Genomic DNA, 25,008 nt, shown 5'->3' on the forward strand with positions numbered 1-25,008 from the left:
CCCGTTCCCGAACGGCACACTAAACCGACGGGGACATACCGCCATCATGGCGACAGATATCCACAAGAAGACCGACCCGGACTCGGTCCCCGCGCCCGTTGCCAAGGTCGGTCTGGTCAGAAAACCGACCGACCCTCACCCAGCCGGCCGGCCCAAGCACAGCTTCGCCATGCAGTTGTTCCGCGGCCTGACCTTTGGCCTCTACTTCGCTGCCTGCTGCCTTGCGTACGTTCTCCTGTCCTCTTTCTCCTCCCGCAGTGGCGGCCGCTTTGCCCGACGCTATGCGACACCTCCCCGCTAACCTTTGTCGCACGCGCGCGCACACACACACAGCATCATCACGACCCAGATACTCGGCAGCCCGCTGTACTTCGTCAACCGCGAAATATTCTATGCCTACATGGCCCTGACGAAGCAGTCCTTCGGCCTGACCATCACGGCCATGACGCACATGTGGAGCAACACCACGATACGAATAAGCGGCGACAAGTCCATGGACGGCCAGATCAAGAAGACCCCCGACGGCCGCGTCCAGTTCAACTTTCCCGAGCGCCTCATCCTGATCGCCAACCACCAGGTAGCGATTCTCTTTCCTTTTTGCGTCGCTACAACACAACCTCTGAACGAGACGAAAAGTACTGACCCTCTTCCGCCGCAGATCTACACCGACTGGCTGTACCTCTGGTGGGTGGCCTACGCAAACGCCCCGAGCATGCACGGCCACATCTACATCATCCTCAAGGAGTCGCTCAAGTACATCCCCGGCGTCGGTATCGGCATGATGTTCTACGGCTTTATCTTCATGTCGCGCAAGATGGCCACCGACCAGCCCCGACTGGCGCATCGCATTAACAAGCTCAAGACGCGCCACGCCGGCCCCGGTGGCCGCGAGTACCTCGACCCCATGTGGCTCCTGCTCTTCCCCGAGGGTACCAACCTCTCTACCAACGGCCGCCGCAAGTCGGCCGCCTGGGCCGACAAGATGGGCCTCCGCGACCCGGAGCACGTCCTCCTCCCCCGCAGCACCGGCACCTTCTTCTGCCTGAACGAGCTCAAGGACTCGCTCGAGTACATTTACGACTGCACAGTCGCCTACGAAGGCATCCCGTAAGCCCACACCAGGCCCTCTTTGCGCCTCCCACGGGCCGCCCACAATATATAGCTAACCCCCCCCCCCATCCAGGCGCGGCAAGTTCGGCGACGATTACTTCACCCTCACCAGCACCTACTTCCAGGGCCGTCCCCCGCGGTCCGTCAACTTCCACTGGCGCCGTTTCCGCCTCGCCGACATACCCCTCGACGACGCAAAGGCCTTTGACGCCTGGCTGCGTGAGCGGTGGTACGAGAAGGACGCCATCATGGAGACGTACGTGTCCACCGGCCGCTTCCCCGCGAGCGCCGACATCGAGGGCGGGCACGTCGAAACCGAGGTCCGCCTCAGGAGTTGGTTCGAGCTGACGCAGATCTTCGTCGTTGTCGGTACCGCCGGCATCATCTGGCGCATGGTGCTTAGCGCCGTTGCGAGGCTCGCCTCGGTTCTATGAAGAAAGGCAGACGGCTCATGAAGGTTCGCAAGAGGGGAGCGGTACATGATTTGGCGCCCGGGGGTGGGTTATTGACGGTTGGGTACGGGTACATATCTCGGTACATTGGTTTTCCTGGCGGAAATCTGGCTCTGTTGGTTAGCGAGCGATTTTGTTACATGTGATTTTGGGTCTACTTTTCGGCGGTGGTGCGGGCGGTCGGTGTCATGGGCGTCTGGATAGGTTTCTCGTCTCTTAACGACGCAGACTACAGAGGGCGCTTCCCATCGCACATGCAATAGAGAACTCGCAGCACTTCTGATGAGAGTTATTTCTGTCCTCCCGGAGATTTTCTCATCTCCGTTGGTAGCGGCATTCATCTTTTGCCAGGTTCGCCGGCGATACGCTCAGCACGCGCCTCACACCCGACGGCGGTCTGAACGATTCGGAAATGAGACAGACAGGTTGGGCCATTAACAGGCATGATCTACAATATGCGGCCTGCTCCGGCAGCATTACTCCCTACCAACTTGCCGGCACTGGATAGATAAGCGCCTTGGTGGAGTTGGGAGCGGCGGCAAGGAAACGGCGTGAAATTTCAAGCGCCAATCAGGGACACCTTGGACATACGAGCAGCTCATGGAAAGGAGCCAAGTTCAAAGCCCGGCACGCGGAGGCACAAAATATATATTATCCTACAGATGTCCTATTCTTCAGCCCTTCGACGCCCTCACAAACCTTATAACATCCCCATTGTTAATATCCCCATTGTTTGGCTGAAAAATGTGTCTCCAATTGACAGAGGTTTATGTCGACTGTGACTGCGTCTGTAAAAAGCAGTTTCAGCAATGTTCTCTCCTCGACGCAGAGAGCCATGCTGTTGAGGAACAAACGGTACTGGCAGGAGGAAACTGTGAGAAACATCGGGAACTGAGCAGCTCCCAACCGAGTCTCTTCCATCGGGGCAGCGACCTTGAAGAGTACGACGAGTCAGCATGAAGTGGAAGGACACAGCCGCAGATTCAACCATGGGACGCAGCCTAGGAGTATTGATTCTCTCGATCATGGTTGTTTTCTTGAAGCGGCTGGTGGCAGGGGACTGAAGGGTATCGTCGATACTAAGCATCCAGGTGACACACTCAGCTCCAAGATGCCTAGTTGAAGAAATCTAGCTTACAAGACTACAGTGTACGGATGGCTCCCTGCTGCGGGGGTCCCCTCCAGTTGGGACACGATTCTGGGCTCTCCCAGAACATGGGATCTTGAGGCCAGCAGTAGCATCATCGATATTTTCGAGGGGGGTAAACAGGGGCCATCATGTTTCGAATAGTGTTCTTCGGTTTAAATGTCAATATATATTATAGTGTGGCGGAGCCTGTACACTGCGGGTCCTCAGTCTTGATATCTTGCAAAGCGCACCGTGCCTTACATTCATTCTCGTATAGCTTAGATGTTGGAACAGATAAGTCTGTTGATTATACAACTGCTGTTTGCGAACGGTACAGAGGTCTCTTTGGCCGTCGTCTTCCCGCTTCCTAGAAGTGACGACCGAGCCTTTCGCAGTGTTCATCCTGAGGACCCCCACAGGGGCAATCTCAACTCGTTTCTGTGGCCAGACCATGCCAACCCTCCTCAGAATGGATCGGACCCGAAAACGGGGATGGAAGATGGCAAGCATCATAAGAGAGTGCTTGTACGTTCGGACTCCATTGCAATGGGGCAGGGTGACGTCTCCTACGGTGAGAAGGACAACTCGACGATGGCCCAAGATCAAGAGATCTGCACTTGATCTGGGAGAAATCTCGTCATACTGGCTCCAGCTGCCACCATGAGCCGGCCCGCTCCCTGTTCCCACGCGCTCGGCGAGCCCCCGGTAAGGCCCGATCGGGCTGCATGCTGCGGAGATGGCCCTACCGTATCCACTGGTTATATCCGGATAAAGCTAATTATCGGGCTAACGGCAAGGAGTATCGCGGCCGCTGTGACAGGTATAGTATGCTGGCAGAAACAGGGATCTAGAAGTAGCAATATAGGATAGTAGTGTACATAAGCAAGAAGTTATAGTGTGAGTACCAGATAAATGTTGTTGCTAATAGGCAACAGGTAAGTGGGTAGATAGTTAGGAGGATGGATAGGTAGGGTTAGTAGATTGACCGCTTTCTATATCAGGCCTGGCGGAATGGGCCTGTACTAACTACTATCGGACATCAGCTAGCTAGCTTTGGCTAGACCCTTTATTAGCTTTATCCGGATCTCGAGAGTGTAGGCGGTACACTACAGCTGAATGTTCTAGATGCCCCAGCCTGGCGAAACAACAAAAGGCTGGTGGTTTGTGGCCTTTGGGGCGATGGGCAATCTCGATGCTGTCGAGGTGGGAGGTGTGCGGCGGGGTGGGTGATGTAATTCGGATCTCATCCCGTGGCGGGCGATAACCGTGAGGGCGATAATGTGGAGAGCTGAAGTCATGCCGCAGTCTGTGCTGGGGGAGTATTGTGTCCAGCAGAGGTTGATGTAAGAAGAGGGCGACATGATGTCATGCGACGAGATGGTGTTTAAAGAGACGGATTCGAAGCTCGATGGGAGAGGGATCGAAACAGAACAATACAATTCAATCACAACAATTGGATACCAAACGACTTGGAATCACCTACCCGGTCTCTTGATATCCCTACCGAACATCAACAACACCATCAAAATGTCTACTATTAGTGCTCAGGACAAGAAGCCCCCCAGCGCTGGCACCAAGGTACGTTTTTTGAAAGAACTCTAGGCCTCTGCATGCACGCCTAAAAAAAGGTTGCCAACGATGGGTTACTAACAAGGGCCAGGTCGACCTCGGCGCCGCTGCTCCCACCCGCCCCGAATCCCCGGGCCCCGTCCCCGCCGACTCCCTCGCAGCCGAGTCCGCCAGCCACGGCGGCGAGTTCGCCAAGAACAGGGGCGTCGATCCCAACACACTGTCTTCCGGCGGCAACGACAACGGCAACAGCTCTTCTCCCAGAACCGGCACCGGCGCCGGCGCCGCTCCCGGGTCCGGCGGCGCCTCATCCAAGGCCGAGCCGGCGCCGACGTACGTGCTCAACCAGTACATCCGCGACCCCAAGGGGCCGCACGGCAAGAACATCCACGAGGGCATCGACGACCAGGGAGTCAAGGACGGCGTGCAGGAGGCGTTCCGCGCCGAGCCCGGCAGCGAGAACGACCCGGCGCGCGTGGCGGAGCGGGAGCTGCTGAAGAGCCAGACCAGGGCCGGGCGCGACGCCGGGCCCAGGGAGACGGAGATCAGCGGCCAGACGGTGTTTGAGAGGCTAGACAACGATGTTCAGGCGTAAAGTGTCGTGAGCGAGAGTTGAAGGGAAACGTGTAACGACCTGGTATGAATAGCATCAGAATACCCGACGGGGGTGTGATATGGCATAAGATAAGAAAAGCCTAATTCCTGACGAGAGTGCCATACCAATGTGAATGATGCATATCGACCCGTGAGCGATTTTCATTCGGGAGATACTGCGTTGTCGGCTCTTTGTAGTAATTTTCTCACGCGGATGCGCATCTCTCAGAGCGATGACGCTCATGAATAATCGCCGCAGCTTTGGAAATCTCCCAGGAAGAAGTCCAGCACGAGCGAAATGGGGATGAGTGTAGCCATCATAGGCTGACTCAAATGAGTATCTTTCAATAACAACGGGCGCTTGGTCTAGGGGTATGATTTTCGCTTCGCATTTCGGTGGTACCCGAAGGCCGCATGTGAAAGGTCGTGGGTTCAATTCCCACAGTGTCCATCTTTTTGCTCTTCTGCCATCTATTCATTTTTATGTGCTGCTTGCTTGAAGTTGTCGTGAGATACTAAGGATGGTGGTGGGTGGGTGAGTGTTTGCGTGAGTGAGAGGATGTGAGGAGGTGATGGTGACTGAGGACGTGCGAGTCTGTGAGTAAACGGAAAGTGGGACGGAAGATGTCGATATCCGCTTTTGGAAAGAGCAACTGACAAAACCCCTCAATTAACAACCGCCAACCATTCAATGCTCTGCGGCAATACGGGCAGATAACCAGCCACCTCCAAGATGCATGTCAACGACATTAGTTGGTTGTGCTGACAGCGTCCAATACGGATTCGCTCGGATACCGTCGCTAAGTGGAGCGAACCCCCTTTTGAGAAATACGGTTGCCTAATTTCTCTCTCTCACACCACACACGATGGCCCCGGTGAGATGGCTTTGCTCTGGAGACGGGCTGTTTCTCCCATCAAACAACAAGGGGCTGGATTGAACAAGGGCCGGGCCGAGTCTCTAATTCGACTTCAATCATTGTCTTTTGTTCTGCACCGGCTTGCTGCTGTCGGTCTCGCGTATATTGTCCAGCGAGCGACGCCGGTAGGACGAGAAGGCGGAACACTACCCCCATCATCATCGCCCATGCCCGCCTCAAGCTCACGGCGATGACAATGAGCGCGCCCGAGTCGTACCAGCTCGAGTCCCTCGCATCGGACGCCGACGGCGCCAAGCCCTCCTCGCCGGCCGTCCAGATCAACCCGGCCGACGTGCGGTGGTTGAACCGGGGTGGCCGGCGCTGCGAGGCGTGCAAGATCGTCGCGCGCCTCCTCTCGATGATGCTGTGCGCCGTCGTTCTCATCATCTCCATGGCCTGGTGGGCCCGCCCGGAGCTGGACAGGTACGGTGTTTGGATGTGGCTGGGTCTTCCGGGAGTGAGTCGGTCCTCTTCCTGCTCTTTCTTTCGGGTCCTCTGTGTGGCCATCTAGATGTCTACCTACGTCTAGCTCGAGCGCAATCCCGTACGCTTACTTACACATCATCGCGCACCGCAGGCTTTGCCCCCGTGCCTGTGGGACCTGGGCGAGTTCCTCTCCCTGTGCGCCCGCCGTGGCCGCGGCATCACGCCCAAAGCCCACATCGGCGTCGAGCTGATCCTGTTCCTCATGACTTACATGGCCGGCGTGTGGCTGCCCGTCCAGATAAGGCTGCAGGAAACCGGCCCGTCCGGCCAACTGCGCGGCAAGGCCCTCACACTCGCCACCGTCCAATACGTCTTGATGCTTCTCATCGCGTGAGTGTTATCGCCTCCCTTTACCACCTCTACATCTGCACCGCTGACGCCCTGTGACTAGGACTATCCACCTGGCCCTGTTCATCCGTGCCTGCGTCGAGCGCCGCCGCGAGATCCGCCAGCGCAGGCCGCGCGTCATGTACATCCCCGAGACGGGGCAGACGGTCTACGTCGTCGCCAAGCCGTTCCCCGAACCGCCGCCGCCGCCGCCGCCGCCGCCGCCGCAGCAGCAGCAGCAGCAGCAACCAGCCCGCGCCCCGTCGTTACCCCAGTCGCTCGACGGTCCCGTCGGCAGCAGCCCGCTGCGCAACGCTTTTCAGCAACAGCAGGAGCTGCTGCAGCTCGAGATCCCGCCGCCGCCGCCGTCGTCAATGATCAAGAGAAAACCGGTCCCTTGGGTGCCGCGCAATGCGCCGGCAGGCGACCGCGACCGGTTCCTCCGGCCGAGCATGCGGCCGCCGCCGGAGGACTACGTGCCGTCAGGGGAGGAGCTCGAGAGGCGGAAGAGGGGCGACGCGCAGCCGCAGCTGGTGATGCCGGGGGACGTGGACATCAAGTTCGCGACGAGCGTGACGGGCATGACGCCGGCGGACGCGGGGGTGCGCGAGGGCAAGTATCGCATGGACGTGCCCGTCCACATGTCGGCGACGCCGACCGGGGAGCCGTCCGGTAGTGGTGGGGGGAGGACCCGGTCGTTGTGATTGCTTGGTTCGCCTTACCCCCATCATAGTCTGCATTATATGATTTATATCACAGGCTCCACCGCATATATACACGTATATACTAGGGACATTCTGCAAAGATATTTGGGAGACGCCGGGGAACCGAGACTTATTTTATTATATTTTTATTTTGCTTGTCTACGCGGCTCAAGCTATCAAATGATTCAGGCTGTACTGGCCTACTTGTATGATTGCGTTCTGTAATATCCTATCCTACTTCTACATCCACCTTAGCTGTCCTGTAACCGCATGCCATTGACTGAATTGCCGCTAATGGCCTGGCAAGATCCCATGAATACCTGCACACACACACAGACATATATATATATATATACAGAGATAGATGGATAATAAACCTCTACTCATACATAGTAAACACCTCACGGGGGGGTCATGGCGTGGCAATCCACTAGGCCCTGTTAGAGCACCGCCCCACCCCCGCTGCTACCTTGCGCTCGCCGTAGCTAGTAGTTAAGATAAACCATAAGCAGCTCCCCCCCGAACATCGAACTTGGTTGTGTAAAACGGTCTCGCTTAGAAGAAATACAAACGCCAATAAAGCCCCGTTGGCTTCCCGAGAGACTTCAATTCTTCAATGGCGATTTGATCCTGACCGCGCGATTCCCTCTCTCACCTCTTGTGGGCTCCGAACCCCCCCAAATCCCGCACGACGATAAGATACCCCCGACGATGTAGGCCTCAGCTACCTCCGACAACGACGACGACCTCCGACGACGACAATGGACGCCATACCCATCTACCACGACGTGGCGGCCGTGCCGCCCAGCATCGGCCACCACCACGGCGACTTCCTCACCGCAGTCCCCTCCAACCGGTCCATGTACCGCTCCACCCTCCTCCTCCGCTGCACCTCCCTCCTCGTCGCCTCCATCATGCTCGGCCTGGTCGCCTTCGCCCAGCCGTCCAGTGGCGCCTCCGGCGACTTCCTCGCCGCCAGCATCCTGTCCTATGGCACCCCGACCGCCGTCTTCGCCCTGGGTCTGGAGCGTCGTCGACGTCCCTCGCGCTGCTCGGGGCGCGACCGCGGCTTCCGCTGGACCGCCGGACGGTCGCGGGATCGGCCGCCCGGCCGCGACGCAGCACGCGCTTCAGCTGGGGGCCGCCCCGACTCCCACGTCGCCGCCCACCTGCTCATCTGGGCGCCCACCTTGGCCTTCATTGGCCTGCTCCTCGGCGCCTGGTGGACATACGCGCGCTCCCCTGGCCGGCACCTTTATCGCATGAACCTGACCGCCGCCTTGATCTTCTTCATGTTTGTCCTCATGTGAGCCGCCCCCCCCCCCCCCCCCTTTCGCCCATCGACCATCCACGCAAGAGGACGAGAGGAAGGGAATACAAAAGAAGAGGAAAAAAAGACGGAAAACGCCCTGGCTAACACGAGCCCTCTCGGGACAGGACGATCCACTTCTCGCTCTTCGTCCTCGCCTGCGTCGAGGTCGACAAGAACAGGCGGCAGTACTCGGACGTCGTCTACCTCCCGCGCGGGGACCTGCGCGAGACCGTGCCGGTGCCGCCGACGACCCCGTGGGAGCTCTTCTCGCCGAGGCGGTTGGTGCTCTCGTACTTTGCGAACCACTACGTCCGCTTCGCGACCGGGGCCGACGGGACCGTCACAGTGGCGCGGGACTACAGCAGTCGGCAGGCGAGGTTCTGAGTGTCTTAATTTTTTTCATTTTATTTCTTATACGACGGCTCAGTACATAGCGAGACAAATACACGATGAACGATGGTGACCAGAGGGGCTGTGTTGTGTGCATTTTACACCATGCCGATCCACCAAACCCGACATCTCGTTAGACGAGATTCAGCAAGTACAAGAGGCTCTCATAATATACCCGGCAGCATTGGCTCAATAGAGGCAAGGCACTAAAGAGTATATCGCAATGCGACACATCGCAGACTAGGCGGCAGCATTAGGATAGACGATGTAGAGAGAGCATGTGAAGAACCGGACAGCATGGATCGCCAACCCGAGGCCAATTCCAGCCGGCATAATTATACAGAACATCGACACGGCCGAGATACAGACAGACACGCCGGTGTCAAGGGATTCGAACTCTCGATAACGGTGGTTTTACCTGGCCTGTGTCGGGTTGACGAAAGGCCCTCCTCACATGATACCCATTTGGGGTCGATGGGGAAGCTGCTTGGATGCTACTCATCGGCAATTACGATACACCGTCAAGAAACTCAGCTATTCAAGACACGGTATTTGCAACTAAACAGCCTTTCCGTCATTGTTGGTAGCCGCCCACGTCGACGGCCTCCTTGAAGGCCACGGCAGTGCCCCAGCACGTCGAGGATCGGGGCCTCCGGCACTTCCGACCTCGACATCTTGTCAATTGGCCACAAAACCAGAAAATGATTTCGGGCGAGAACGGGATGCCGGGGTTGATTCTCGGTGCCGTTCATATTATATATGTAGCCGTCTGCAATCAAGAGCCTTTCTCGACGTCACCAAGAAGCATTCGCAATCGTGAATTCGGCCTCGGAACCCATGGGCTCACTCTCGCTGAGGCCTTCGCTGCTCAGCCGCGCAGGATTGACTTGCCGTTTTAGCTTGTATTACTTTTTGACCGGGCACTGAGTATTGACGGGCAATGTTCTCACTAGCTGTTTCTATACGGCTGAACTGGGTTGGTGAATATCTAATGATGGAAGAGTGTTACGGATTCGCGGCTTATTGCATAATTGGCATATTTAGGAAGATGAGTAACTCCTACAGAGTACCTACACTACCACATAGGTGAACAGGAGCTCTCGCCTGCAGCCACCAATCGTGTCAGGCGGATCCACACGTGATACGTGACGTCAAGCCCCGCGTCCCTGTTTTGCTGCGCTGCACGGTGGCGTAAGAGAAGCCACTCAGAGCGGGCCATTTTACAGTTGGCAGGGTCCGATTAGATAACGACAAGTGTACGTACAGTGTAAAGCACATGTCGGAGGGGGATCGAGGCGATGATGACTCTCACCGGATCCTTCAAGCCAACCAACTCTAAGTGGAATCTTACATGGTAGGTGGTCTCGAAGGTAAATAATACTAAAAAAAGATATAAATATGAAGAATAAAAGAAGAAGAAGAAAAAAAAAAAGAAGCAGGCCGCCGTTCAGTTTCGAACTTCACATCGCCATAGGGATGTGCTGCAAGGAGGCGGGAGAGGTGGAGGAGGCGGCGGTACGTACTGTCCACGCGCCCACGATACGGTGGGTGCCTTATCGCCTGCGCTACCTACACCTCCAAAGTACCTTCGATACTTAGGTATGTACTATAGGTACTTCGTACACGCACCGTACCCTATCGCTTATCAGCCTTCTCAAAAATTTGAGTCGTTGCCCCACTACCAACTGTTCCGCAGTGCAGCAGGCAATGCCCAACGCAACGCAACGCAACGCAACGTACCTACCTTGGTGGGTGTGCCCAGTTGCCCCTCCCCAGGCTGTGAACTGTGTTTCGCACTGCCGCTCTTTGTCCTGCTAAAATAACAGTGAATTTTTTTTCCCCTTCCACCTTTTCACCTGCACGCCTCATCCTTTCCCCCCCTTCTCTCTCCCTCTCTCTCTCTCTCTCTAAAAGTCGACCTCATCGCCGACTTGACGCTTGCGTGACACTGTATCTGTCGTCGACGCATCCAAAAGATTAAACGGGCTTCTTCGTACAAAACCTATTTCTCTCCTTTTGTTCTTTGGTCTTTTTGGGCGACCACAGGTTCCCCGCCATCGCTTAAAAAAAGCACAAGTAACCCCGCCATCACCAAAAAAAAAAAAACACCCACCCCCAAAGCATCGTCATCATGGTTTCCTCATCCAAGGAGAAGAGACTCGCCAAGAAGGCCGCCGAGGGCAAGGTCGACAAGAAGAAGGCCGCCAAGAACGCCAGCACCACCGCTTCCTCTGTCAACGGCGACGATGGCCCCGCCACCAGCGCCGATAAGATGGACGAGGTGAGCCGCCTCGCCGCCCAGATGGACCAGCACGGTATCTCCGACCGTGTCACCACCGGTGTCCTGGCCTCCACCCAGGCCAGCAAGGACGTCAAGATCACCAGTGCCAGCTTGGTCTTCCACGGCCGCGTCCTCTTCAACGACACCACCCTCGAGCTCTCGTACGGTCGCCGCTACGGTCTCCTCGGTGAGAACGGTTGCGGAAAGTCCACCCTCCTCAAGGCCATCGACGCCCGCGAGTTCCCCATCCCCGAGCACATCGACATCTACCTGCTGAACGAGGGTGCTCCTCCCACCGAGCTCGGTGCCCTTGAGTGGGTCGTTACCGAGGCCGAGCGTGAGATGGAGCGTCTCGACAAGTTGGCCGAGAAGATCCTCGAAGAGGAGGGCCCTGAGAGCCCTGTTCTGATGGACCTTTACGAGGTATGTTTACCCCCCCCCCCCCCCTTTAACCCGATACTTGGCACAGCGTCTAACGGCCTCGCAGCACATGGAGAAGATGGACCCCTCAACCTTTGCTACCCGCGCCTCCCTCATCCTGACTGGTCTGGGTTTCAACAAGGTGACCATCCACAAGAAGACCAAGGACATGTCCGGTGGATGGAGAATGCGTGTCGCCCTCGCCAAGGCTCTGTTCGTCAGACCCTCGCTGCTGCTGCTCGACGACCCCACTGCCCATTTGGATCTCGAGGCCTGCGTGTGGCTGGAAGAGTACCTGAAGAAGTGGGACCGTACCCTTGTCCTCGTCTCCCACTCCATGGACTTCCTCAACGGCGTGTGCACCAACATGATCGACATGCGCATGAAGCAGCTCCTCTACTACGGAGGTAACTACGATATCTACAACAGGACCCGCTCCGAACAGGAGACCAACCAGATGAAGGCGTACCAGAAGCAGCAGGACGAGATTGTCCACATCAAGAAGTTCATCGCCAGCGCCGGTACCTACGCCAACTTGGTTAGACAGGCAAAGTCTCGTCAGAAGATTCTCGACAAGATGGAGGCCGACGGCTTCATCCAGCCCGTCATCCCCGACAAGGTCTTCACCTTCCGTTTCGCCGACGTCGAGAAGCTCCCCCCTCCTGTCCTGTCCTTCGACAACGTCACCTTCTCCTACTCTGGCGACCCCAAGGACGACCTGTACCGCAACATCGACCTTGGTTTCGACATGGACTCCCGTACCGCCCTTGTCGGCCCCAACGGTGTCGGCAAGTCCACCCTGCTGCGTCTGATGACGGGCAAGCTCTCCCCCACCGACGGTTCTGTCACCCGCCACACCCACTTGAAGCTCGGCCTGTACTCCCAGCACAGCGCTGAGCAGCTCGACCTGACCAAGTCGGCCCTCGACTTCGTCCGTGAGAAGTACTCGGAGAAGTCCCAGGACTACCAGTACTGGCGCCAGCAGCTCGGCCGCTACGGTCTGACCGGTGAGGCCCAGACCTCCCTCATCGGTACCCTGTCGGACGGACAAAAGTCCCGTATCGTCTTCGCCCTGCTCGCCATCGAGAGCCCCAACATGCTCTTGCTCGACGAGCCTACCAACGGTTTGGATATCCCCACCATCGACTCCCTGGCCGACGCCATCAACGCCTTCAGCGGTGGTGTCATTGTCGTCTCCCACGACTTCAGGTAAGAATCCCTCACCTCGTCCTCGGACCACGGTGATTTGATCTCGAAACTAACACCTCACTCTCCAGACTTTTGGACAAGATTGCCAAGCAGATTCTGGTGTGCGAAAACAAGACGATCAGAGCCTGGGACGGCTCGATCGGAGAGTACAAGAACTACCTCCGCAAGAAGATGATTACGGCCGGTGCTGTCTAAGGAGAAGATGGCTACTCTCACTTGGTTTCGGATGCATATCCTCCTTCAGCGTATGTTGTTTCAAGTTTTTTTTTTCTCGGGAAGGGAAAACAAAAAAGAAACACGAGGACACAAAAAGTGTTGTTCATGACTTGAATGAAGAAACAAAAAAGTGCCGCCATGGCCCGTCATGAACCCAGGCCGGGTTGGCTGCTGCAGGAAACGATAATCTCCCTCGGAGGAGGAAGCAGGCTCAAAACTGGGAAAGAAAGAATGAGCAGCAATGGTACGGCATCATCGAGGGACATTTTTGTTTTCCGGCATCCATCGGGGGGGGGGGGGGGACGGAGGCTGCTGGAACGGCATGGGATAGACAGATATCTGCAGCTTGCGACTTTTTTTTTTTTACGTGTCCTTCCTTTATTTTCCCCCTCTCTCCCTCCCTCTCTCTCTTCCCCCCACATCCATCGTCTTTTTGTGTAGATGACGAAGGACAATAGAGGCCACGAGCCATTGATTCGAGCAACCCCTACGTGGTCCCTTCGCCCCCCCTCCCCTTTCTCGTGATGTTACTTTCTGTGCGATGTCATGGCTAGGTTTTAGTCATCAAAACAGGCTTTGCTACCTGCCGCCGCCAAACCGTAAAATTCGATGACGGGATTGAGAAGACCGGCGTGTGTATGGACCGACGAGATGGTTGTGGTGGGCAACGCATGAATGACTCAATTGAAAAAGCCAGTATCACGTGGCGTCTTAACTGTCCGTACCTACCTGGGAAGCTGTGTACATAGATCTAAACCGGGAAGGGGAAAAAAGAAGAAGAAAAAGCTTGTAAGGCAAGTAAGTGTCTGTACCTTCCTACTGCGTAGGGGGGGGGAACGAGAAATTCACGTGATGAGTCGAGAACGGGGCGGCATGTCAAGAGGGGTTTCTGTGAGAGGCTGGTACGAAGGTATCCATCCGTACTGTGGCTTCTGGGACAGGGATGCGGGAGGGGAGCGAGACGCGGGCTTATGGCGTTGCGGAGGGGGGAGGCCAATCACGTGTCTGGGGAAGGGGCGGACGAGTGGGGACAGGGGTCTGTTGGCTTACGTAGTGTAGGGAGGTATAGGGTATAGGTAGGGAAAGGACGAGATGCTCTTCTCAGTGTTCTTCTGGTATCCGGCGGTGCGTTACGAGGGTTCATGATGCTGGGGATGACGCTGAGTTGGGCGTGATGTGGTTATGGTGGGGAGTCATGGTTGATGCCCAGAGACACTGAGAGAGACAGAGATAGAGAGAGAGCTGGTTGGGGCGGCACTAGAAATTACTGTCAGGGCCGGTGTGATATGCCGGATCCCCTGTGCCCTGCGTTTCCATTTTTGGCGCATGCCGCCGGACCCGATCATCCGGCTCTTTGGTTTCGAGTGCATTTTCACATATCCGTACCGTATGCCGTAGCGAACGGTCGCAGTCGGACGACGCATCGCAGGCGATGGGAATGCGAGGATGGGGGATTGGAATGAGAGTGCAAACCTGGAAGAGTGGGACTTGGGCTGGCCGGTTAGGTTTTGTTTTTTGGAGAGAGACAGAGAGAGAGACAGAGAGAGAGAGAGGCGAGAGATGGGAGGGAGGGAAAAGCTGGCGCTGCAGCAGGTTTCGGAGGCTGGGGGAGGGGGGAATCCCACCCTGAGCCAGTACGCTACATGATGGCGCACAGGTGCTGTGTTGGTGGTTGTGCTCATGAGCTGCTTCCACCATCGCCATCCGTCCTTGCCGCGTCTCCAGCAAAACACGCACCTGATCGTCGCAGGCTGCTTTTGTTCTTGGCAGGGTGGTCGAATTCTGGGGCGATGGTGTGGAGCTTTCTGTTTTGCTGTTGCATTTTCTTTCAATTTTTTTTCAACCTTTTTCTTTACCCGTACTTTTTTTTTAGACGTTGTATTGAGGTGGTAGGTTGTTGGGGTGAAGGAATCAGTGATCGGATTGAGGGCATTCCCAGCCTGGGACAAGCGGCCCTGGCTACGTACGGTTCGAGAGCCGTTGGATCGCGTAGGGCTTGGGATCGATTGAGGACTCGCGGCGCTCAGACTGTCTTCATTTGGACCGATGGGGCCACCCGCACGTTGCAGCCATTTAGTACAATATGCATTGTGTGTGTGTGTGTGTATTGCATTCTCGTGGGCCCGTGATCTTGTGTCGCTGCCGAGTCCACACTTGTCCGTCATACACGTCCGTTTTTCTGGACGATGAGCGATGGTCGTTTTTTTTTTTTTTCTCTCGCTCGGGCGTTGGACGTAGCTGGGAGAAGGCGTGGGACGAGGGGAAGGCGGCTGAAATGCCTCACTGACAAGGCAAGGTAGACGCGTGTACCGGGAGGGTGGACGCAGGGCTACGAGGTACCTGCAGAGGACTCCTCCGTCTGGACTGAAGTGGAGGGACGGGGGGGGGGGGGGGGGTCGGACTGGGCGGGTCGGGGCAAGGAAGGCACGGAGCAAACCCAAGAGGCTCAGACGTGGCCCGGGATTGGCGGGAGCGTCTGCGCTAGCCCGAGTTGGCAGCCCGGTCCTGAGGTACCTGGAACCGCGGCTTGCTCCTGACAGCTGGGAGAAGCATCGAGCTGGGGTGGGGAGGCAAGGAAAGAGTCGGGAGAAGGAGCAGGAAAGAGAAGCTTCCACCTCACGACGTGACACCGGGCTGATGAATTGGGAGTGCCTCCGTCTCGAGAAGGGGGCAGGAGACGACGACGGTGGAAGGAAAGGAAAGAAGGAAAGAATGAGGGCAAGAAGAGGAGGGAGGTTAGGAGAGAGGCAGGAGCACAGTCGTCGGGATGCCCTGCACATGACACGAGATGACACGACACGACACGGCACGACACGCACTGCACCGCACCGCACCGCACCTGCCACTCATTCTCTCTTTCCTCTTGTATCCTCACCGCAAGAACAAGCATGGCAGGAAGCATATGGCAGGGGGAGGCAATGGGTCTGGAGAATACATGACAAAAGCGGAATACAAAACTAAAAAAGAAGGAAAGAGCATTGCCATCAATTCCAAGGTTGTGAGTGAATGGAAGGAAAGTCTGGACTACCGGTAGATGGATGGATGGATGGATGGTTGGATGGAACTGGACCGCACCCTCATCTGCACCATCGGCATCGGCCTCGCCCACACACCACCCCCATCGGATCCAAACCCCATCCATCCATCGCACGCTCGCTCTCACACACACACTCTCTCCCTCTCGCAAGAGATCTCATCCTCGCTCCATCCTCCATCCACACATGACTTCTTTCCCTTCTCTCTCTCTCTCTCTATCTCCCCCATCCAACCCGTTCCCGCTCCTCTACCCATTTCCTTCACAACAACACCGCATATCCCACCTGCTGAATGCATCATCGTCGCCATCACAACGCCCTCACCAACTCACTGCAGGGCTCCAGCTAGGTAGGTAGCTTAGCTCAGCTTCCTTTCCACTTCCACAACACAGACATCATACATCCCGCAACACCGCCCACCCAAAGCCAAGCCAAGCCAACGCAACGCAACGCAACCTACGCCTGCCTCTCCCAGCCAAGACAAGACACACTCCTCCTCCTCCCCCCCCTCTGTCGCATCCCCATCGCGGTGCAAGCCTCGCCTCGCCTCGCCTCGCCTCGCCTCTCTCTCGCGCCCTCCTTCTTTTGGATTCCCTCTTCTCCCCCCCCCGATGTGTCCATGTAACTCGGCCTTTTTAGCTCCCACGTTCACATATACTTCGACATGCTCACCCGACACGCCTAAACCAACATCGCCACCCACTCACTCACTTACTCCCTTTGCAGAGATAATTCGAGACCCCACTTCGTCGGCCGCCCAATTCGCTACCACCAACGTCGCGAATAGCATCACCGGTTCCCGCCATCGTCATTTCGCCGAACCCGCGGAACACCCAACTCCCGACACCCCCCCTGCACATACACACACACACACGCGCGCCCACGCGCACACACACTCTCTCTCCTTCCCACGACGCCGAGGCCAACGCCAACTCCACGTCTTTTTTTCCGCGATCCGCCTCACTTGCTTCACACCCAGTTCGCCATCATCCGCAAAGCGCGTGACCCAATCAACTCGTCGCCGCTGTCTCCCACCACCACTCAGCTCCTGCACATGGGTCCGCGATCCTCACTGTAGCAGCATTTCCCCCCCTTCCCCTTCCCTTTCCCTCTTCCCTTTCCCCATTCCCCTTCCTCTTCCCTTGCCCTCCGTTTTCTGTCTTGCCATCACCCACCAATTGCCTCGTGGTGCACGTAATATCCTCCCTACAGAAACCAAGTAGGGTCTTGCGACCACGAACCCGTCGCCGCATCACGCTACGATGGACCACCCGAAAGACTTCCGCTCGACCGTCCTGCAGGCACCTTCCCGCCACGGCGACCGCGACCGCGACCGTGACGACGACCGCGACCGCCGCCGCCATCGCGACATAATGAACCCGACGCCCGGCAGCACGCGCCATTCTGGCTTCAGCTTGCGATCGCCCACCCAGTCCGAGTACCATCATCCTCAACACTCGTCTTACTCGTCGCCCAAGGCATCGGCCCATTCGCACCAACACCACTCCCCGCGATCCCATCAGTCCGGCCTGTCGCATCCGAACCCCTACTCGACGTCGTCGTCGTCGGCGGCGGCGGCGGCGGCGGCGGCGACGACCGGTCCGCTCGCCTTGGGTGCGAGCGGCAGCGGCTCGGGAACCGGACACCATCAAGCTCCTCCGTTGTCACCGTTGCACCCTCCGAGCGGATACTACCCGCCGCCCGAGGCGCATCAGACCCGCGAGAAGCCGGCCACGAGCAGCTACTACGACCCGTTGACTGATAGCACGAGAGAGAGGAGGGTCTCTGACGCGGCGTGGAACGGCAACACGGCCAAGGGCTCGCCCAAGGTAAGATATGTTCTACTATGTCCGTCGTCGCGTATCCCATCGCCGCAGTCGCATCGCATCGCCTGTAGTAGGACAATGCGATGTGATGCGGCTTTTTGTAAACCTCCCCTTGGATGTCCTGGGTCCTATGTAAAACCCCTTCCCCGTTGTCCATCATGTATTACGTTTCCATCATACCCCCCCTGCCCCTGCTTCCTGTCCTTTCAAGTAGCGTAGCAGCAGCAGACAACAGTAGTATCATCGGTAGCAACACCATCATTACCACCACCAAGCCGAGCAGCAACCGCGACAACAGCAAGCAACAAAAAAGGGCCCGTTTAGCCCGGTTGATTGATTGCTGTCCGTGCTGTCGCAGATCGCTTAGTGGCCACTGGTGGTGCCGTGCGGTGGTGGTGTTGGTGGCCATGCTGACAGCTCTTTGTAATCTCTCTGTTTCTCACTCTCTACCTGCTGCTTTCCCCCATCCGGATTTTCGGAGACGATGGTGTGTGAAGGGCACTACAGAGCAAGACTACCGTAGAGGGCGAGGAGACTTTCCTTAGACTGCTGGACTGGTGAGGAGAGGGAACAGGACAGCAAACAAGCAGGATAAGAAACACGCGGAATGCTTGGATCCCCTATTGTTCACGGCTTCAATGATAGCGACATCCCCCCCGTTTTTTCTTCTTCTTTTCCCTCTCTCTCTCTCTCTCTCTTCCTCTATCCTATCTGGCTACTGCTACTGCTGCTGCTGCTGCTGCTGCGTTGCTTCTGCTGCACCTTTTCCACCTTTTTGTTTTTGTCCCTTTTTTCTCCATCGTCTCGTCACTTCCGGCGGCGCTACACCAATTCTTCACATCCCGTTCCGTATCCATCCATCCATCCTTTCCCTTCCCATTCACCTTTTTTTTTTTCCTTCTCCCCTTCTCTTATCCTCTTCCCCTTCTTCTCTCCACTCTTCTCCTTCTTCTCTCCACTCTTCTCCTCTCTACTTCCCTTTTCCTCCACCCCCCCCGGTTGCAGCCCTCGCCCATCTCCATCTCCAACTTTACCCGAGGAGACCAAAATTCCCAGCCAACCCGATCTCAACCCAAATTTTAATTTTCCTTCCATCCTGGTCATTTCCATCTCTTCGCCTTGACTAATTTTTTCCCTTCTTCCATCATCAAAGCAGACCACCCGCGATCCCTACGGTAATTACCCGCAATCACAACAATCCGAGCCGGCATCTCGAGAATCCCACGCGTACTACAAGAACGGAGGCGCCAACGCAGGCTACACGTCACCATCGGCCGCCAACTTCCCCCCAAGAAGTCCACGATCCCATTCCAACTCTTACTCCCGCTCTCATCAGCAGCCCACTGGTTCCATCAGCCCATCGAATCGGGCTACGCCGCACATGACTTCTCCCAGTCTGCGGCACGCCGCGTCGCCCAGCGTGCACGCCTCGTCCAATGGCGCCCCTGTCACCTCGTTACCTCTCCAGGGAAAGCCCGACCCTTCTCCCTTGAAAGCTCCTGCCAGTGTGCGTGCAACCCCAATCGCCCACCCTGAGAGCCCACCGCCTGACTGACACCTTTGCAGACCCCCAGCCGCTCCGCCGATCCCATGTCCTTCTCCAATATCCTCTCCAATGCCGAGCCCATCTCGAAGCCAAAGTCAAAGTCGCCCCCTCCCGTCGAGGAGGAGGAGAGGGTCGCCAAGGTCGACTCCAAGCCCGAGCACAGCGAGAAGCCTCGCTCCATCGAGCCGCCCATCAAGACCGAGCGCAGCCATCGTGAAGCCGAGATCGAACTCCGACCCGAACCTGTCAAGGAGCGAGTGAGCACGCCGCTAGTCAGGAAAGAGAGGAAGGAGAGGGTCCCTAGAAAGTCAAAGTCACGGGCCTCCGATATCCGAGATACCGAGTCAACTCCCAAGTCGAGTCGTCGAGCTTCCTCCAAGCACGATACCCCTACTCCCCGCGTGCCTTCCAAGCGTCAGGCCAACGGCCAACCGAAGCAAAAGACCTTGTCTGCCGAAAAGGAGAAGAAGGTCACGGACCTGATTGCCCAGCTCGATGCAGATGCCGACGACCTGACCGATTCTGACCTCGCCGCCGAGCGCGCTCAGTACCAGGAGAGCGGCAACAAGCGTCGTCGTCTCATGCAAGAAAAGGATAGCAACCGCAACGTCGATCGACGCGAGGACTTCGTCGTGGTGATCGGCCGTCGGCTGGGCGCTCTGGCCGATCTCGGAAAGCGCCGCTACGATGACATCTATTACGAAGAGGCGATGAACGAGGTCCGCGAGCGCGAGCTCTTCGCCGAGAAGGAGCGCAAGAAGGACATGCAGCGTAAGCGCCGCCGCGAGAAGTCCATGGCCGTCACCATGGAGCAGCAGAAGCTCGCCCTCGAGCGCGCGCGCCTGGCCGAGGACGAGACGGAGAAGGCGAAGCACCTTCGGGACGCGGAGCGAGCTAACAAGAAGGCTCTGCAAACGAAGCTGATTCTCCAAAAGGGCATCAAGGGACCCGCACGCAACCTCGTCGAACTCAACCTCGACGGCGGCACCATGGCCACCTTCCAGGCCTCCGACATGGAGCCCGGCACCAAGCCCAAGGGCAAGGGCCGTAGCGGCCCCCGACCGAAGAAGTCTAAGGAGCAGAAGCAGGCCGAAAAAGACGCCGCGGAAGCTGCACAGGCTGCCATCGACGCTGGCGAAGAACTCCCGATCAAGGAGGAATCCAAGATCCGCATCAAGTTCAGCAAGAAGAGCAAGGACAAGGACAAGGAGAAGGAGAAGAACAAGGACAAGGACCTTGACGAGCCTGACGTCGAGATCGAGGGCGATGTCGATGTCGATGTTGACGAGGACACCATGGTCGAGCCCACCAAGGAGAAGAAGGAGAAGAAGGGCAAGAAGAAGGACAAGGAGAAGAAGGAGGATAAGCCCGAGGAGCCCCCCAACAAGGACGCCAAGTTCGAGACCAAGGGCTTCCTCCAAATCTACGACCAAATTTGGCGCGATCTCGCCCGCAAGGACGTCAGCAAGACATACAAGATGGCTACCGAATCGTATCAGACCAAGGCGTCGAACCTTAAGAAGACGGCTATCCTCGCCTCCAAGGAAGCCAAGAGGTGGCAGCTCCGGACGAATAAGGGCAGCAAAGACCAGCAGGCTCGCGCCAAGCGCGTCATGCGCGACATGATGGGCTTCTGGAAGCGCAACGAGCGTGAGGAGCGTGATCTCAGGAAGGCTGCCGAGAAGCAGGAGATTGAGAACGCCCGCAAGGAGGAGGCCGAGCGCGAAGCCGCCCGCCAGAAGAGAAAGCTCAACTTCCTCATCTCGCAGACGGAGCTCTACTCCCATTTCATCGGCAAGAAGATCAAGACGGACGAGGTCGAGCGCAGCACCGACAACCCCGAGATTGCTGCCGAGAACAGGAACGAGCCCACGCACAAGCTGGACATCGAGGAGCCGACCGGGCCCTTGGGCGCCAAGGTCACCGACTTCGACAACCTCACTTTCGAGGAGGAGGACGAGGAGACCCTGCGCCGGGCCGCCGTGGCCAACGCTCAAAACGCCATCGCCGAGGCCCAGAGAAAGGCCAGGCAGTTCAACGAGCCGTCCGGCCCGGACATGGACGAGGAGGGCGAGATGAACTTCCAGAACCCCGCCGGCATGGGCGACGTGGCCATCGAGCAACCCAAGCTGATCAACGCCCAGCTCAAAGAGTACCAGCTCAAGGGTCTCAACTGGCTTGCCAACCTGTACGAGCAGGGGATCAACGGCATCCTCGCCGACGAGATGGGTCTCGGAAAGACGGTCCAGTCCATTTCCGTCATGGCCTATCTCGCCGAGAAGTACGACATCTGGGGCCCGTTCCTGGTTGTCGCGCCCGCTTCCACCCTCCACAACTGGGAGCAGGAAATCAGAAAGTTTGTCCCCGAGTTCAAGATCCTCCCGTACTGGGGCTCGGCCGGCGACCGAAAGGTTCTCCGAAAGTTCTGGGACCGCAAACACACCACGTATAAGAAGGACGCGTCGTTCCACGTCTGCGTCACGTCGTACCAGCTCGTGGTTTCCGACGTCGCGTACTTCCAGAAGATGAAGTGGCAGTACATGATCCTCGACGAGGCCCAAGCCATCAAGAGCTCCCAGAGTTCCAGATGGAAGAGTCTGCTCAACTTCCACTGCCGCAACCGCCTGCTCCTCACTGGTACGCCCATCCAGAACAACATGCAGGAGCTGTGGGCCTTGCTCCATTTCATTATGCCGTCCCTCTTCGATTCCCACGACGAGTTCAGCGAGTGGTTCTCCAAAGATATCGAGTCTCACGCGCAGAGCAACACGAAGCTCAACGAGGATCAACTCAAGCGCCTGCACATGATTCTGAAGCCGTTCATGTTGCGTCGCGTCAAGAAGCACGTCCAGAAGGAGCTGGGCGACAAGATCGAGGAGGACGTCTACTGCGATCTCACCTACAGACAGAGAGCCATCTACAGCAACCTGAGGAACCAGATCAGCATCATGGACCTCATCGAGAAGGCGACCACGGGCGACAACGACGACTCGGGAACGCTCATGAACCTCGTCATGCAGTTCCGAAAGGTGTGCAACCACCCCGACTTGTTTGAGAGAGCAGACACCACGTCGCCGTTCTCGTTCGGCTACTTTGCAGAAACTGCCTCCTTCGTCCGAGAGGGCAACATGGTGACCGTGGGCTACTCGACACGCAGCCTGATTGAGTACGAGCTGCCGCGTCTTGTGTGGAGAGAGGACGGCAGGCTGCACAAGCCCGGCAAGGATAACCTCAAGGCCGGCTGGCGGAACAAGACGCTCCAGCACATGATGAACATCTTTACGCCGGAGCACATCCGCGCCAGCATGGAGGGACCCGACGCATTCTCGTTCTTGCGCTTCGCCGACACCAGCCCTGCCGAGGTCTACAAAGCCAGCCACGAAGACGTCTTCTCTCGTGCCGTCGAGCTGTCGCAAAAGAAGGATCGGCTGTCCCTCATGAACATTGCCTACGACGAACCCGAGGACATGAACTTCACGCCGGCACATGCTCTTTTCAATATCAAGGACCGAAACAACCGGAAGCCGTTGGCCGACATCACTCAGGAGGGCGTCCTGGCGAATCTCATGAACGTAGCCCGAGAGGGGTACGTCGACAGCGGCTTGGGACGTCTGGAGCAGGCGGGCCGACCACGTGCCTCGGCGCCACCCATCGAGGTGAGCTGCTGCAGCCGCGGAACGGCACTGGAGACAGAGAGCGTTCTCTTCAACGTGGGCATGCGCAAGAGCCTGTTTGGCCCGACCATGCACGAGGAGCGCGCTCTGGTCACCGAGAAGATCCCCTTGGGGCTGTTCCCTCCGCCCAAGCTGCTTCCTGCGCCCGACAACGAGAAGAAGAAATTCAGCAACATCGCCGTCCCGTCGATGCGCCGCTTTGTTACGGACAGCGGCAAATTGGCCACGCTCGACAAGTTGTTGACCCGGCTCAAGGCGGAGGGTCATCGTGTGCTGCTCTATTTCCAGATGACTCGTATGATCGACCTCATGGAGGAGTACTTGACGTACCGCAACTACAAGTACTGTCGTCTCGACGGTTCCACCAAGCTGGAGGACAGAAGAGATACCGTCGCCGACTTCCAGACGCGGCCCGAGATCTTCATTTTCCTTCTCTCGACACGTGCCGGTGGTCTCGGTATCAACCTAACGTCTGCCGACACCGTCATCTTCTACGACTCGGACTGGAACCCTACGATCGACTCGCAGGCCATGGACCGAGCTCACAGACTGGGCCAGACCAGGCAGGTTACCGTTTACCGTCTCATCACGAAGGGTACGATTGAGGAACGCATTCGGAAGCGTGCCATGCAGAAGGAAGAGGTGCAGCGCGTCGTCATCCAAGGAGGCGGTGCCAGTGTCGACTTCTCTGGCCGCCGCGCTCCCGAGAACCGCAACCGTGATATCGCCATGTGGCTTGCGGACGACGAGCAGGCGGAGCTGATTGAGCAACGCGAGAGGGAACTTCTCGAGAGCGGCGAGCTCGACAAGCCGCAGAAGAAGAAGGCCACTAAGCGTAAGCGGGCCGTGAACGAGGACATCAGCCTCGACGAGATGTACCACGAGGGTGAGTTTCGGTCAGCTAACCATGGGCCGGACGACACTAATGAGATTTACAGGCGAGGGCAACTTTGATGACAACCGCGCCGGCGCCGCCGGAACCTCGGGCACTGCCACGCCTGTCGCTGAAACCGAAGTAAAGGGAGTCAAGAAGCGACGCACCGGCGGAGGCAAGAAGGCCAAGACCCTGAAGCAGAGACTTGCCGTTGCCGACGGTCAAGTATGATGCATCGACGGAAGAGGAAGACCGCCTCGGTCTCCCTTTAGATGAACGCTGAGCGAACTGTAATAAAAACGAGCAGCGACTCGTCCAAAAATGAGTTGAAACAAACGGTCGCACGGATTGTAGCGATATGGATTATGGATGGATGGAAACACTGCTAGACGCGCGAGATATGCCTGGCGTCGGAGTGGAAATGCGTGCGATTTGCATCAAGACGACAGCCGCATCGCATCCCCTTGGGTGAAAAGGTGCTGCGGCTACTTTGTTAGACTTTTACAAAAAAGCCTTATTTTATTTGTATTTTTTTTTTCCTTGTCCGTTCTTTTTCTTCTTCGAGACTCGAGCCAGGTGGCTTTACCCCCTGGATGGCTCGGTCTTATGGAGAGCATGCAAGCATCAATCAGTGCGGCTGTTCTTTGGTGGGAACGCGAATACTAAGAAAGGGAGGTTATACGAAGGGCTTAGGACAGCATCCCCAGGATGAAAGGGGGCGGAAGCTGGACATTATACGTATGTGAGGATGGTCCTGACCCTGTGTATGTGTAGGCAGTGCGGTTGGTTGTATTACTACCTTGACCTTGAGAAGAAATGAGACGGCCGCTGAGATGAAGACCTGGTCTGGTGCCTTGTAGATGATGATATGGAGTATATTCGCCCCGTCGTCTTTATGGAAGAATGCGACGTGCCTGATGGACTACAATACTAAGTC

General features: G+C 57.1%; 6 protein-coding genes and 1 non-coding gene across 7 annotated transcripts; all 7 read left to right on the forward strand.

Annotated features, from left to right (window-relative positions):
• Positions 1 to 46: 46 nt before the first annotated feature.
• On the forward strand, positions 47 to 1,544 carry GLRG_01085 (acyltransferase; the record flags this gene model as incomplete). Its single annotated transcript, XM_008091770.1, has 4 exons — positions 47 to 225; positions 334 to 577; positions 659 to 1,107; positions 1,184 to 1,544. The coding sequence occupies 4 exons, from the start codon at positions 47 to 49 to the stop codon at positions 1,542 to 1,544; spliced, it is 1,233 nt and encodes a 410-aa protein (XP_008089961.1).
• Positions 1,545 to 4,218: 2,674 nt separating this feature from the next.
• GLRG_01086 (uncharacterized protein) lies at positions 4,219 to 4,855 on the forward strand (the record flags this gene model as incomplete). The annotated part of the gene is made up of 2 exons (XM_008091771.1): positions 4,219 to 4,269; positions 4,352 to 4,855. The coding sequence occupies 2 exons, from the start codon at positions 4,219 to 4,221 to the stop codon at positions 4,853 to 4,855; spliced, it is 555 nt and encodes a 184-aa protein (XP_008089962.1).
• A 354-nt stretch (positions 4,856 to 5,209) lies between these two features.
• Positions 5,210 to 5,305, forward strand: GLRG_13036. Its single transcript has one exon. It is a non-coding gene; the product is annotated as a tRNA-Ala (tRNA).
• A 662-nt stretch (positions 5,306 to 5,967) lies between these two features.
• Positions 5,968 to 7,288, forward strand: GLRG_01087 (uncharacterized protein; the record flags this gene model as incomplete). The annotated part of the gene is made up of 3 exons (XM_008091772.1): positions 5,968 to 6,228; positions 6,349 to 6,587; positions 6,649 to 7,288. The coding sequence occupies 3 exons, from the start codon at positions 5,968 to 5,970 to the stop codon at positions 7,286 to 7,288; spliced, it is 1,140 nt and encodes a 379-aa protein (XP_008089963.1).
• Positions 7,289 to 8,049: 761 nt separating this feature from the next.
• On the forward strand, positions 8,050 to 8,984 carry GLRG_01088 (uncharacterized protein; the record flags this gene model as incomplete). Its single annotated transcript, XM_008091773.1, has 2 exons — positions 8,050 to 8,594; positions 8,726 to 8,984. The coding sequence occupies 2 exons, from the start codon at positions 8,050 to 8,052 to the stop codon at positions 8,982 to 8,984; spliced, it is 804 nt and encodes a 267-aa protein (XP_008089964.1).
• A 2,137-nt stretch (positions 8,985 to 11,121) lies between these two features.
• Positions 11,122 to 13,095, forward strand: GLRG_01089 (ABC transporter; the record flags this gene model as incomplete). Its single annotated transcript, XM_008091774.1, has 3 exons — positions 11,122 to 11,694; positions 11,759 to 12,900; positions 12,969 to 13,095. The coding sequence occupies 3 exons, from the start codon at positions 11,122 to 11,124 to the stop codon at positions 13,093 to 13,095; spliced, it is 1,842 nt and encodes a 613-aa protein (XP_008089965.1).
• Positions 13,096 to 17,413: 4,318 nt separating this feature from the next.
• Positions 17,414 to 24,302, forward strand: GLRG_01090 (SNF2 family domain-containing protein; the record flags this gene model as incomplete). The annotated part of the gene is made up of 4 exons (XM_008091775.1): positions 17,414 to 17,980; positions 19,134 to 19,484; positions 19,544 to 24,083; positions 24,136 to 24,302. The coding sequence occupies 4 exons, from the start codon at positions 17,414 to 17,416 to the stop codon at positions 24,300 to 24,302; spliced, it is 5,625 nt and encodes a 1,874-aa protein (XP_008089966.1).
• Positions 24,303 to 25,008: the final 706 nt, after the last annotated feature.

Source organism: Colletotrichum graminicola (assembly GCF_000149035.1).
Source record: "Colletotrichum graminicola M1.001 genomic scaffold supercont1.3, whole genome shotgun sequence".
Taxonomy (NCBI): domain Eukaryota; kingdom Fungi; phylum Ascomycota; class Sordariomycetes; order Glomerellales; family Glomerellaceae; genus Colletotrichum; species Colletotrichum graminicola.